At 50.4% G+C, this 14,888-nt stretch overlaps 1 protein-coding gene across 3 annotated transcripts in view; it reads left to right on the top strand.

Annotated features, from left to right (window-relative positions):
- Positions 1-14,888, top strand: part of CPNE2 (copine 2) — a 43,550-nt gene that overhangs the window by 8,305 nt on the left and 20,357 nt on the right. For all 3 annotated transcript variants that reach the window (XM_053987262.1, XM_053987260.1, XM_053987261.1), the window contains exons 2-5: positions 2,550-2,746; positions 7,968-8,147; positions 11,113-11,187; positions 13,890-13,961. In XM_053987262.1, the coding sequence (XP_053843237.1) occupies positions 2,550-2,746; positions 7,968-8,147; positions 11,113-11,187; positions 13,890-13,961 (524 nt within the window). The remainder of the gene's footprint in view (positions 1-2,549; positions 2,747-7,967; positions 8,148-11,112; positions 11,188-13,889; positions 13,962-14,888) is intronic.

Below are 14,888 nucleotides of genomic sequence, written 5' to 3'. Positions count from 1 at the left end.
CTGGGATGGAACATCAGGAGAATATTTGGCTGCAGATGCTGAGCGAGTCACAGGACTTTGTTCAGGGCAGCGAATGTGGGGAGAGGAGAACAAAAATGGGAGGAGAGACTGGAATACAGATGATGGCACGCCGACTCTTTCGGTGCCAGCTCAAATACCCCCTGAATTTAAAGCTTTTGTGGGGTGTTAGAATGGTGCTGGCTCGCTGATGGTGCCTCAGATGTGAAGCCTCTGAGCTGATGCTGAGGCAGCAGGGGCTGAACCCACACCTGGCCCTGTGGAAGGTGCTGGATCTGTGCTGGTGTAGCAAGAGGAAGGTGCTGGATCTGTGCCAGAGCAGTGGCAGGAGAGGTGGCTTTCCAGTGTTTGCTCTGGCTGGTGCTGGCCATCTCCTTGTCCCAGTGCCTGTCCTGACTGTGCACACCCTGGGGAGCCAGACAGGCTGAGCTCAGGGGCTGGAGTACGGGTGATGTGCTGTGCACCAAGAGGATGTTTTGGTGTCTGCCAGCCATGGGAAAAAAGGTTTTTCCACTGAGTCACTTGCTGCCTCTGCTTTTTATGAGACAGCAGTGAGATCTGGGAGAAGGGGAGATGGAAAAACCCAGCCCATATCTCCCTTCTCCAGCAGGACCAGGTCCATGCCAGCACAGCTGCCCCATGTTTGCTTTTCAGAGGGAGTAGGAGACAGACAGCAGCATAAATAGAACAGGCTTGGCTATTTTAGGACATTGATTACATGATCAGTGCATTAAAGAAAAATAATTAAGTAAAATCTTCACTTTAGCTGCAGCTGGCGACATGGGCTTGGGTGGAGCAGAGGCAGGGATGGGCACCTTGGAGCTGCTCCCCCAGCCATGGTGGATGAACCATGAGGACTTTTACTTCTCCATATGTTCCTCCTTGAAGCTGCAGTAGATGGAAGGTTTCCCACATGTGCCACCGTTCTGGTGTGACACTGCCACTGTTCTGGCATTGTGCTGCTGTGCACAGGGGGTGATGGCATGAGACAGGCTTGGTCTAGGCAAGGGGGAGCCACCCTTGGGAAAGGGACGTGGGTGCTGTTTTGGTGATGTTCACCAGTGTCTGCGGCCAGGGATGGGGTTTTCCTTCTTCTGGAGAAGTTTCTGAGACCTTATGGAGCTGGGATGGTTGTACCACTCTTTCCCTGAGCAGCAGTCTGGGGTGAAGAGCTTGTGCTTACTGGTGGGGGTTAAACCCAGGCTTGTTTCTGGTGACTTAGTGCCAAGCAGAGATCTGGCAGGCAGGAGAAGAAGGCTCCAAGCCTTGGGAGCTGGAGCTGTTTTCTGCTCAGAATTCATTGCAGCAGGGCTGAGCACTTGGGACAGCCGGTGGTGAGCCCGGAGCTCCTTCTCCCACAGTCCTGCTGGGATCACCCTATCCCTGCCCTCCGTCCCCATTCCAGCTTGGAAGCTGAGCTGCAAGGGAAAAGGGCAGCAGCCCAGCTCCTGGCAGCACAAGGGCTTGTAAATACTCATACCCAGGCAAAACAAATAGATAATATTAATTGGGGTTTCAATGCCAAATAGAAGCAGATGGTTTATCAAGGTGGAGGAAGGCAATGTTCGAGGGTTTCAGATAAAGTGGATGAGCCAGGAGCCACTCTTGAAAAAGAAGACAAAAGATATTGGAGCAGCTGCTGACAAGAGCTCACTGTCCACTAGCAACCATAGCCACAAAGTTTTGCTAGTATAAATTAACCTGAAAATGCTTTTTTCCCTATTTTTTCTGCCCTTTCTTTTCCATTGAAGACCACTGGTGGTTCGTGACAAGTGAAATGTGTATCAGAAGTCAAGACTGTCCTGTGGGATGGGGTTTTGCACTAATAATGGTATAAAACACATTTATCTCTGCAAAATGGCTTTGGCAGCAGACTTTTGATAAGATTTTAAATGGATTTTTAGTCAGTGCCCTGTAAATGGTGCTCCAGGTCATGCAGTGCTTGTCACATGTGCCTTCACTGCTCTGAAACAACTATTGCCACTTTTTAAACTGCTGCCAGAGCCGCTGTTCTCTGCTGGCCTTGGGAGCTGGGTGGAGATGGGGCTGATTGAGGATTGGAGCTGCCCTGCATCACACTTGTCCTCACAGCCTCACCCCTTTCCCTATGATGATTTGCAGAGCTCAAGTTTGCCCCTTGTAGCTTAGGTCTGTGGTCTGTTGCCTGGGGACAGCCAGACAGCAATGAGGTTTGTGCTGAAAGATGGTGTGAAAATGTGGCTTCTCAGTACAAACAAAAGCCCAGCATGCTGGAAGAAGAGGTTGGGGTGTTCCCTCTCCCTTGAGGGGGTAAGATGTTACCTTTCCTTGAAAATCTATTATTTATGGAGCAAACTCACAGCAGGCCATGGGTGCTCTGCTGGGCTTCCACTCAGGACATCTGGGAGATGGAGCCAGGAAAGCCTCATGGTTTAGATCGCGTGTGTAGCTTAGAGCAAGGGGCTCTGTGCCTGTGTGTGCCCAGCTCAGCAGTGCTGACAGAACGTTTGCTGCCTCCCAGCACTGAGGCTTCTCCCTGTGCTGTCCCACAGACTGCCTGGAGCTGCTGCCACGGGGCTCCATGGCGTACACCATGACTCCCACGCCGGCGGGGCCCGTCGGCTCCCAGTACTGTGTCTGCAAAGTCGAGTTGTCCATCTGCGGCCAAAACCTTCTGGACAGGGATGTCACTTCCAAATCCGACCCCTTCTGCGTCCTCTTCATGGAAGTCAATGGGAAGTGGGTGGAGGTAAGTCCTGATGTTGTGTGGATTTATTCCTCCTGTGGTTTGCTCGTGCTGGTGTCCCTCTCTCTGATGCTTGTGCCTCCCTGAGCAGAAGTGGAAGCTTTTCTGGTGCTCCTGAGGCTGTGTGTGGCACCAGTGTGTGAATTGTTCTGTGTCACAACTGCTCCTTCCCCCACTTTGCTTTCTGCTTTGTGCTGGGCATTGGCTTTAACTGCAAATTCTGTTTGATACCTGCAGCTGTAGATGTGATGGATACAGGCACCTGCACTGGGTGCAGCAGACAACGAGGATTAAGGGATTTAAATAATGTAAACCAAACTAAAATTTTCCCAGTTCCTGGGAAATTAGGTGGTCTCATTCAGGTACTTGGCCAAGGAGCTGGTGAATCGCCAGCACTGCCTCAGGCGTCCAGCAGCTGATCTCACGTTCAGCAGGGAGAGTGTAGGGGAAAACCTCACTTTGCCACAGTCTGCAATTAACTTTTTTCAGCAGCCTGGATGAGACTAATGAGCTTTCCAGCCTTGATAGGTGTCATCTCTGACCTAACGGTGCTTTTCAGGAATTTTTCTTTCTGTCAGTAATGTCTCAGTCCAGCGGTTTTGATCCCGAAGCTTTCTATGCGATACAAATGTGTGATGCTTCTAGGTTTTTGTTTTTCTTTTCTTCTGCTATTTTTACCTTCTTTCTAATTGGCACGGTGGGCACTGGACTGAGCCTTGAGCAGCAGCTTGCTCGTGCTCTGCTGCCGTGGTGTCAGCAGAGGTACAATGGGCTGGCACGGGGTTTGGTGTGCTTGTGCCCCTGAGCTCTGGTCAGTGGCACCTCGGGGACACTGCTGGCATGGAGATCCCCCAGCACTCACACGTGTCAGGGGTGCTGTGAGGGTTTGGCTCATGGCTGGGTGCTGGGGCAGGGTCAGGAGAGGTGGGATTGCCCGTGAGAACCTCGCTGGATGGGATGTTTGGTGGACTCTTGGCAGCTGATGCCACGTGGGTCACAGCTACTCCCTTGTTCTCTGTGGATTTTGGCCACACAGATGTGCCTCTTGCCCTGAGTGGAACCTCTCCTGTCTGAAAGGGGTGGCTTTAATAACACAACTGAAGTGTAAGGGATGGATGGGGACAGAATAAGCCCATTGGAACCCATCCCACCCCACTCCCTTTGTCCTCCACACCAGATTAGGGACATGTCCCAAGCCTTGGACCTGGTTATGGTGGTGGGTCTCCTCCTTTGGCACCAGCCCTGGTGCTGGTTCTGAGCTGGGCAGTGGGACTGTGGCACCAGCTGATGCCAGCAGGAAGATTTCTGCTCACTGTTCTTTCTAGCTGTAACATTTGTTCCCAAATACAATTATTTTGTCTCGCTGAGCTTAATAGGAATTAAAAATCTTTGTGAATCAGCCTTGGAGGAGTGGGGGAGGGAGGGAGGATAAACCACAGGCTGGGAAATGAAGATGGGTGATGTTTAAACGTTCTGCCTGGTGATGTCATCTCACAGAAGCCATGAAAGAGCTGACCTGTGGTGCCAGGAGCAGGGACAAGGGACACATGACTCAGCCCTGCAGCTGCCTTTGTGCCACTCAGTCATCCAGGCAGTCCTGCACCTTCAGCACGAACTTCCCTTGGCACTTCAGACAGCATCTCCCCATGTTGGAGCATGAAGCACCTCCACATGCTGGGGATGCTTGAAGGTCCCCAGGCAGCCTCCCTCTGAGCACTGGAAGATCCTCCAGCTGCGTTCACTGAACACAGGGGCTGTTGCTGGAGATGATTTCCTGGGTTTGTGCTCGATTTGCCGAATCACAGAATCGTGGATTGGTTCCTGTTGGAAGGGACCTTAAAGATCACCTCGTTCCTACCCTCCTGCCATGGCCCTTGCTTGAAGCCTCAGCAACCTGGCCTTGAACATTTCCAGGGATGGGGCAGCCACAACTTCTCTGGACAGCCTGTGCCAGGGCCTCCCTACCCTCACAGGGAACAATTTCTTCCAAATATCCAATCTAACCCTGCCCTCTGTCAGTTTGAAGCCATTCCCCCTTGCCCTGTCACTCCATGCCATTGTCTGAAGTCCCTCTCCAGCTCTCCTGTAGCCCTTTCAGGTGTTCTAGGGTCTCCTCTGAGCCTTCTGTCTTCTGAACAATCCCAAGGCTCTCAGCCTTTTCTCACAGGAGAGGCACTCCATCCCTCTCATTGTCTTTGTGGCCCTTTGAGGCTCTTATCCAAACAGATTTATTTAATTAGCCTGGCTGCCTCTTAAAAACCCTTGTGCTTTTCTGCTTTCTGGTGGCAAAGGCTCTGTTCTTTCCAGGGACTGCAGATTTGAAGGGGATGGCAGGAGCTGATGGCAGGTGAGGGATGGTGTGTGAAGAGGCCTCATATATGATGGTCACAAGGTGATTTGTGCTCACCAAACCAGAGGTCAAACTTTGTGCAGCTGTCACTGGGGATATTGTTGTGCTTCACACTGGCACTAGGCAGGAGATTAAACTGTTGAATCTGGGTGTTGAAGAAAGCCCCATCACTCCCATGTTTGCCTCAAGCTGGCTGGGATTTTCATTCCCTTCCTTCAGCCACCTCTTCCAGAACAGAGCTGGAGATGGGACCTCAAGTCATCTCCTTCAGACTGGGGTTTGGGTGTGAAAGGACTGGTTTCCCTTGGTCCCTGGCTTCCCAGCCATTCAAAGAACATGGAAGGACCTAAAATCCATCTCTGCTGCCTGTGCAGTCCCATCTCCTGGGCCTGAAGGGGGATTTGTGTATGCTGTGCTGCTGAAATAAAGCAGAGCTGTGGATGCCCTCTGCTCCTGGTCCAGCTCACCCCTGGGCAGACGCTTGGCTCCTTTGGTAGGGATGGCAGCAGAGAGGGGAGGATCTGGCTGAAGCTCTGTGGCCCTGGCCAGCTCACAGCGCACTGGTGTTGATGGGTTTGGTTCCCCGGGGTGCAGCAGGTGGCTATTCTGGGAACACAGCATTTACTTTAGTCGTTTCTTGGCAATTAAGACAGACTAAGCGAGCAATTTCAAAAAAACCCTGCGATCGCTGGGTGTATATATAGCAAACTCACCACATTTCCACTGAGCCCCTCCAAAACCTGCCTTCTGTGCTGAATGAGTTTCTTTGGGACTAAGGTATGTGTTTGCTTGCTTTTTTTTTTTTTTTTTTTTTTTTTTTTTTTTTTTTTTTGAGGCTTTTTTCTGCTCTTCTTATTCCTGGCTCAGCAGCTCTGACTGACATCCCACCGTCCCACAGCCTGGTGCTGCTCAGGGATGCCAGAGAGGTCTTGCCCTGGATCTGGGATGCACAGGCAGCTCAGCCTTGCCCAGAACTGGGTGTCCTGGCTGCAAGACAAGGTGGAATGCCAGCCAGGGTCACAGCATGGCCAGAGGCTTTGTGCTGTCCCACAGGGAGATGGGATGGTCTTTCCAGACACCGAGGGCAGCAGCTTTTGATAAAATCACACTGGACATGCCTGTGTTTTCTTCTCTTTTAATATCCATGTTACCATTTCCTGGGATAACAGGGTGATGTGGCAAAATGCCAGTGCTGTCATAACACCTTCCACTAGACCAGGTTGTTCAGAGCCACATCCAGCCTGGCCTTGAACACTTCCAGGGGTGAGGCAACCACAGCTTCTCTGGGCAACCTGTGCCAGTGACTCACCACCCTCATAGGCAAGAATTTCTCCAGAACATCTAATCTACACCTGTCCTCTGTGAGTTTGAAGCATTCCCTGTTGTTCTGTCACTCCAGGCCTTTGTCCAAAGTCCCTCTCCAGCTCTCTTGGACCCCTTTCGATGCTGGAAGGTGCTCTGAAGTCTCCCCAGAGCTTTATCTTCTCCAGGCTGAACAGTGATACCAACATGATACCATCTGCTGCTCTTCTGACACAGCTCCTGCTTGCTTTGCATGCTGGAGGATTCCCACCCCCAGCTGTGGTGGTTTCTTGTTCAGCTCTCAGGCTCTGCTGCCCATGCCCTTCCTGCCCCTTTCAGCTTCCTAAGGATATTTTGCATGTCAGGCTCTAAACTTGCCCTTGTCTCCTGCCTTTCAGGGTGTCTGGGGGGAAATATGGGTTCTGACATTAGAGTTCAGACTCTCCTTGCCTATGGACTTCCAGAAACAAATACACCATCATTTCTCAGCCTCGGTTTCCCCGGTTTCTAACACTTTGGCCAAAATTGTGGGGCTTTGTATTTGTGCAAGCTCATGACAGGATCCCTGCTGGTGCTGCCACCCTTCCTGCAGTGTGAGTTACAGGGCCTGGGACCAAAGTTCCATTACTGGAGGGCAGCGTTCCAGGATCTCCATTGTGACTGTTCTCAGGGTGTGTTTTTGGCTCACACAAGGCTTTCTGACCACCTGTGCCACGCGGTGTTGTAAACCCACACTTCCACCAGCTGCCTGCCAAGTTTCCTCTGCTCCTATCCCTGCTCTTGGCTGTGGGATGCTGCAGAGAGCCGTGGTGCTTCCCCTCTGACAGTGGGCTCCCCACATGCCTTGCAGTCTCCATCCTCTCTCTGTGCCTGCCCTTCCAGTCCATCAGGGACATCATTGCTTCCAGCAATAGCTCGGGGTGACTGAAGTTTTGTCTCTGGGCCCTTCCAGCCTCTTGTTGCTACTAATGCTTGATGAAATCTGCTAAAAAAAGGGACTGTAGTGATGTTTTTTTATCTTTTTATCTATGGAAGGCCAATAAAGAAGAAACCACATGGATGTTTTGGTTTGAGTTCTAGAGGGAAATGCTGGAGAATTGTGTTCTGGCTCATGACACTTCTTGTTTTGCTTGTCCTTCTTGCTGGCTGCACAGACTGGAAGAAAAAAAGTTTGGCACTACAGCTGTGAGGGTCTGGTTGAGGATCAGAGAGCCTCAGTTCATGGGTGAATAGGACTTAGGAGCACATGAAGCAATTCTGGCCTCAGTGATCCTCAAGTCCATGCTGAGCCTTGGCTGGGTGGGCACTTCCATCCTGGCTGTTGGATGGGGAGGGTTGTCCATGCACCCCATCCTCGGGGAGGCAGCTCTGCATGATGTGCCACTGTGTGTTTAGAGGGATCCCAGCTTGTGCACCTGGGTGTCACAGCCTGTGTTTAGGGACAGCTTTGCTGAGGGCTTGGTGTGCTCGTTCTGGTGGTCACCATGGGGTTTCTGGGTGGCTCTGGCTGAATTCAGTTTCAATGACAAAGGTGTAAAATGCACTTGCCTAAATGCCTCTTTTTCTTTGCAGCTGGACAGGACAGAGACAGCCGTGAACAACCTCAACCCAGCTTTTGCCAAGAAGTTCATCATTGACTACCACTTTGAAGAAGTGCAGAAGCTCAAGTTTGCCCTGTTTGACCAGGACAAGTCGAGCACACAGCTGTATGAGCATGACTTCCTGGGCGAGTTCTCCTGCACGCTGGGCACGGTGAGTCTGAGGTCCCTGCAGCAAAGGGACCCCAAAACACATCAGACACAGGGATGTGGTGAGGTTACAGCTGCTCTTCTTACCCCATGCAAAGTTTTCTGGCTCCTTCGTGGAAAGACAAATTTAATTTGCTTGTCATACTTCAGCTGTTGAGGTTGAACTGTTCCACATTGGGGAATGTCTGCTTGCTCCAGTCTCAGCTAGTCATGGTGTGGGTTTCTGCTGTTGCTGGCAAAGAGACATCAGCTGGAAGCTTCTGGCACTGTCTTCACCATGGGTTATAGTAAGGGCCCTGCTGACCAGTTTGGGCATGGGAAACTTCCAGATATTTAAAGTTAGGATGCATGTAGTCTGCCTTTCTTTCTCTTTTTGGAAGTTTTGTCCATTGCTGTTGTGTAGCAAAATGTTTCTCCTGCTTGAGCATGTTGGTGCTGGAACGTGTCTTCTGCTCTTCCTGTGGAAAAGCTTTTGGGACACAATGCGATTTATAAGTTTTTGGAAGGTCTTTTCATTCGTGAGCCCAGACCCCGTTAGAAGCTGGCAGCTACATTCTCCAAATGTCTTTGTCCTCTGGCTCAGAAGCAGGGAATGAGGGGGATTTTTTCCATCTTTTTGTAGCATCCAGCAGCTGAGGGCTGCTGTGGTACCTGGCACAAATGCAGAGGCTGGGAGAAACTGCTTCTGTTGTGCTCAGTGCTGGGACTGGGGAGGAAGGAGGTGCTGTAATAGGTGGGTCAGCATGGGGAGGCAGCCCGAGGTGCTCAGGGAGGCTCATGAGCACAACTGCTTTGTTACACAGCGTGCAGCACGGCTCTGCATGTGGCAGGCAGGACCAGGAACTTTACCACTGCCAGCTCAAGAGCTTGACATGTTAGAAGAGCACTGACATTTACAGAGTTTGAAGTTTAATGACTGGAATTTTGGAAGTGCTCTGTGATGACCTAATTCTGCTCCTGCAGAAGTTAAGAGAGTGCAGGCAACAGCTCTGGCCTATGTTCAGTGGTTCAGCTTAAACCCATCCTTTACTGTTAGTTCTGCTGTGCTGAAACACATCCAGCTCCTGTGTGGGGCAGCTCAGCAAGGGCTGCTTGTGAAAGTCATGGTCTTGGTGGAAGCAGAGAATTCATGGACATAAGGACACAGCTGAAACCTTGCTGTTCCTGAATGTGACTCTGCAGCAGCCCAGGGCTCTGCAGGCTCATGTTGGAGAAGAAATTATCCATACGCAGTGGGGAGGAAGATGGGAGGGTCTGAACCATTCTCTCCTTCTTGTTGTGTCTCCCAGATGATCTCAACCCTTCTGGTGCTTAGGAAGGTGATTATGTCAGAGAGGAGCCTGGGCAGACCCTCCTGGGCTGTGGTAATGCTGGGGATGGGCAGATGTTGGCATGTCTCACATCCAGGGGCTCTCTCAGAACAGCTGATGGTTTTGCCATGGTGGCATCACTGTCTGCTGTGTCTTTGGGCACAGCTGATGGGCTTAGTCTGTCAGGAAGAAGAGAGCTTGGGACTCTCTAAACTTACCCCAATATTTTCACTCTGCAAAAGAGAACTTGACCCGTGCCCAGTTTTTGCAGCAGTTCCAACGTCAGCTTCTTGGTCCAAAACCAGACACCAGCTTGGAATGGAGGAATCCTTTAATTTCCCTTTTTCCCCTGAAATCCTGTTTGCCTCCTCTCCCTGTGGCCAGCATGGGCTGGCAGCACAGCCCAGTCATGGAGCAGAGGTGGACTGGAGGGGTGGCACTCATGCAAGGGTGAGGAGAGGAGTGCAGCAAAGTGGATGGGGGCTTGTGGGTTCAGCCCCTCTGCCGTGGGTTTCCTGGTGGCTGGAATTTGCTTGGTGAGTTGTTGCCATGAGCTCTCAGAAGCAGAGAGCAGCTGTGGGCAGCAACAATTGGGCACTGAGAATCTGACTTTGCAATTCTGAATTTGCATCGGAGCTCTGTCAGATTAGCCAGGTTGCTTAGTGCAGCTAATGAGGTCTGTAGTAGGATTTAAAAGGACAGCTGGATCATTCCCAGGCCTGTAATGACCTCTGTGGCCAAAGGAAATGTAGCAGGGATCAGACTCCAGGCTGGAGGGTGTCCATGGTTTCTGCTAGCCGGGGTTGTGAGGTTTGTCCTGCCTGCACCCAGTGTGGCACAAAGATCTGGTTACACTGGCTGGTGATTCCTGTGCATCAAAAGCACTGGGACTTGGCTGGCTCCTCACAAAGGTAAAGGGTTTTTGCTTTGAAATTGCAAGAATTTTAGGATCACAGAATGGTTTGGGTTGAAAGGGACCTTTAAAGCTCATCCAGTCTCGAGGGGGACCCACTGGATGTGGGATCAGGGCACACATAGTTCCAGCAGGTTGCTGGATCTCCATGTGGGCATCTGCACCTCAAAAGGAAAAATTACAGGAGACTGAAACTGACTGAGCTGGGAAAAAGTCTCAAGGGTTTAATTAATTTCCAAGTTTATTCTGTCTATCCTGTTACAAACCAGAAGTGAAGGGAAAAACATGCCTTTGGGGGTGCTGTCCCTGCTCGGGGGGTCCAGAATGATGCTGGGGGAGAGCATCCAGCTTGTAATCAGGATCCACCCATGGAAACATGCCCTGCAATCAAGGTGCTAGCAGGGGTCGTGGTAGAAGTACGTGAAATGGGCCTTGAGGGATTGAGTGGTGATGTTGCTGGGAGCAAATTGCAGTAGCTCTGTCTGTGTGAGGATCCACTGAGCTCCTCCACTGGTCCCTGGGTTCAGTGGGAAGTGATGCTTCAGCCTCCTGTGCTGTCACCGTGCACCCCGAGGGCTGGGGTGTCAGTGGTGACATTCCCACAGTCACCTCTGCATATTGGTGCCTTTCTTCTACTCTTGCAAATGCTTAATCTGAATTAACCAACATGAGCAATGATCAGTTGCTTATGACTCTGCTTTTGATCACTTGTACAATCATGGCTTTATTGTCTTTGGCTTCTCTAGATTGTCTCCAGCAAGAAAATAACACGGACTCTCCTTCTGGGGAATGGCAAGCCAGCTGGGAAGGGGATGATAACGGTACGTTTGCTGCTTTGTGCTACTGCTGGCCCTGTGAAGGTGGATGGGGTCCAGGAGATTGGGGTGTATCTCTTGAATATTTTTCCCTGTACCTCTTGTTTTCCTGGCCACTTTGGTCCGTTTGGAGGACAGTTGATTTGGGACACTGATCTTGCTCGGTGTCTGTCCTGTGCTTAGCACTGTGAGTCTTCAACTTCTGCTTCAGTCTCAGAAATAAAAAAAATACCTCAGTCTGGAGAAGTACAAAGTAAATCTATGCTGCTGTTGTTTGTTATCTGGTAGAAGGAGCCTGCTCAGACCCCTCTGGTGCAGCGACAGGTAATAGGGCTCATTCCTTTTGCAGGGATGGGTGATTTTGTTTGTGGGATGAAGATGTGCCATGGCAACAACTCTCATAGCAACAGCCACTGATTCTGATACAGACCCCTTCGGGCAGTGGCCTTCCTGCTGTGGATCTCTTTAGCAATGTTCTTTTTAAAAAAGAAGAAGATACTAAATTTAGGTGTGTTTCTGTTCTACCTCAGCTGCCATCATTTTTGGATCTCTGCTGTGTTATGGTTTTTTGTGAAATGTGCAGCTGGGCTGCAAAGTTGTGGAAGGAAGAGCCAGCAAGGAGTTAAACTTCTGTCAGGTTTAAAAGCACTGGAAAGGTTTAAAAGCCTGGGACCTGGTGCATCTCCGTTGCTGTTTGCTTTGGGGGAAAATATTTTTCTCTCCTAATTGCTGCAGTTAGTCTTTAAATGCAAGAGGAAAAGCCACAGTGAGGTTCAGAAGTGGGGCCATTCCCAAGGCTCTCGACATCCCATCTGATACTTGAGTGGGAAGAGCTGGAAAAGTTTCCAGTCAAGTTCAAAGGTTACATGCTTTAGAAAAAGGAAGATCCTGTTCTGTCACTAATGTGTCATTAAACATCCAAAGGGCAGAGACATCGGCTTAATTTTGAAGAACTGATATGATTTCTTGATCTGGGATTTTTGTCCTGGCCTGGACTGGGTGATGGCAACAGGGTTGTGTGTGGTGGGCACCTTTCCCTGCTGCCTGGTGCAGTGCTGGAGCACAGGCTCTGGACACCACTGGAGGAGCAGGCTTCAGGGAGTTTGGGGCCAAAGCCTGACTTCCTTGTCCTCATTCCCTTCAGTTTTGCCCAACTATCCCTTTTCCTAGCTGAGATGCCACACAGGTGAATGCAGCAGAAGAACCTTGGCTGAATAGATGGGACTGTGTGGGGGTCCCTAAGTCTGAAGAGAGAAGATCCCAAGGCAAACCTCTGTGTTTATAGAAGTCAATTTTAAAATCTCTCTGCGCACCTCTGCTGGACATAGTGGTAGGGATGTTGTTACTGTCTGTGCTGGCCAAGAGAAGATGCCACCAGCAACCTGTGGCAGGGTGGCACAAGGACATTCCTGGTTTGTCTGCACAGCCTGGCTTTTACATAGCCTCCAGTGAGCCCCAAAGTGCTGGATTCCAACTGGGCATGCTTTTGTGGGGCTGAGGAAAGGACAAATTTCATCCTCTTCCCTACAGTTTCTCTTCCTCCTGCTGGTTTTGGTGACTGCTTACACCCACCAGCAACTAGGTGGGAGAGAAAAATAATTCCATGGCATGGCAGTAGGGAACTTCTGGAGCAGAGGGGAAAACTGGGGTTCATATGCAGTGAATGGGTCCTCTGTGGACCAAAGAGTTGTGTCCACCATGGGAAGGCCAGGAGGTTGTCCAGGAGCTGTGGCTCATCCCCTCACCCAGCTGCCCAGGCAGATGCAGAAGCTGCATCTCTGCCTCCTCATCTCTGCCAGCTCCCCAGCTCTCCTAAGTGCCAACAACCCTCTGATTGCTCGTTCTGTAGAAAATTGTCCCCTGGAGTTCTGCAAGTTTTTCTTAAAGCCTTGGTGTAATGACACTGCATCATTTCAGTGCAGGACAACCCCTTGTGAGAGCCAGCAAACAGCCATGCTTGGGACACTGTGCACAAGGACCATGTCCATGCTGTGTTCCTGGCTGTTCTGGTGCTGGCTCCTGCCCTGGGAGAAGGATGCAGCTGGGAATGCTGGGGAACAGCTCAGCCCCCCTCAAGAGATCAGAGAAAGGAGAGGTGGAGAGCAGATGCTTGGGCAGGAAAAAAAAGACAAGTGATTCAGAAAATGGCTTGTAATAAAAGTGAATAAATGTGGGGTTTTGTTATAAACGTTCCTTTAAAATACCAAGAGACTGATTAGACCATATTCCAGACAAAATTGGCCCACTGGGGGTTGGCAGCTGAAGCCCTTCTGGAGCATGTGTGAATAAAGTCTCTCAGAAGTGATCTGGGCTGTGCTCCTGCCTGCTGCAGCTCCTTAGGAGCACTCATGGAATCTTCATCCTTGGGGCTGCCTTATCAGGTGGTCAAATGGAGACATGGCTCAACTCCTGGGCTCCACCAGCATGTTCCCTAAGGGAAATGTTCCTCTAAGGATTTTTTTGCCATGCCCAGCCCAGGACATGGAGGATGAGGTGACACATCTTGCTGGCAAGGGTTTATATGGCTTCTCCTTTCTCTTGGCTCAGTCTTTGGACACTTCTCCTCCTTGGAGGTCCTGAATGAGCCCTGGTGCAGAAAAGCCATGAGAGACCAAGTCCAGCATAACACTCAAGAAAGGGGTTGAGTTTTTTACCAGAAGCTTAATTTTTTATGCTGAAAATGAATGCAGCCTTCCCTTGTCTTTCAGATAGCTGCTCAGGAGCTCTCAGATAACAGGGTGATTACTCTGAGCATGGCTGGCAGAAAACTGGACAAAAAGGTGAGTGGAGCTGTGTCTGGGGGATGCAATGTTAAATTTCTGCCCTTGGGATCTAAAGAAATCTCTGCTTTGGGTGTAGCAGTGACAAAAAGCAGTCCCACTGGAGAAAACTTCAGGGTGAAACTGGGCGAGATCCTCTGGCTGTTTGGTACAGCTGTGCCTCAGTTTCCCTTTTGTCACGGTATTTCTTCCTTCATCACATGTCTCGAGATGGAAGGATTCCATCCAGTGTGGCACTGGATCTGTGTATCAGCATGTCTCAGAGACAGCAGATTTACTTCTTCAGTGGCAGCTGTTTGGAATTGCCTCCTGACAGAACTGGAAGTTTTGATGACCCTTGACTCCATTTCTCAGATGTGCTGAGAGCTCCTGGCTTGTCACCTTCAGCCTCTCTGGAAATGGGGCAAAAATCTGCTTCTGTAGCAAAGTGTAGGGCCTGTCTTCTCCAAGGAAGTGAGGATCTCACAGAGGCAGGTAACACATGAGTTTGAATGTGATGCACAGGAAACAGTGAGCCTCTCTGAACAGCATCTTCTGACCTTATTTACCAGGCAACCAGAGCTATTCCTCTTGAACCAGTCCTGTTGCTAAGCAATCGGTGGGAATATTATTTTTTCCTTCTTCCTAGTCTCTCCAGAGCTTGTTTTATTGGCAGGATGGCCCTCAGTTTCTTTGAAAGCAGGGTAAAGCAAGCAGCCGGGCAGAAGGGTATTTGCTGGGGCAGAAGATGGGGTTCATCCAGTCCTGTTGTTAAAACTCAGTGGCTATCTGGTTTATCCAAGTGTTTTTTCCCACCTGTTGGAAATGGCTGTTTTCTCACCCTTCTACTTACCTTGCCTAGTGCAAGGAGCCAAATGCCCCATTTAAGAGGTAACAAACAACAAACAACTCAATTTCATCTATCGGTGTTGGCAGGAGGGTTGTGCT

This window comes from Vidua macroura, chromosome 11 (assembly GCF_024509145.1).
Source record: "Vidua macroura isolate BioBank_ID:100142 chromosome 11, ASM2450914v1, whole genome shotgun sequence".
Taxonomy (NCBI): domain Eukaryota; kingdom Metazoa; phylum Chordata; class Aves; order Passeriformes; family Viduidae; genus Vidua; species Vidua macroura.
Note: the sequence above shows the minus strand (reverse complement) of the source record. Positions and strands in the feature narration are given on the sequence as shown.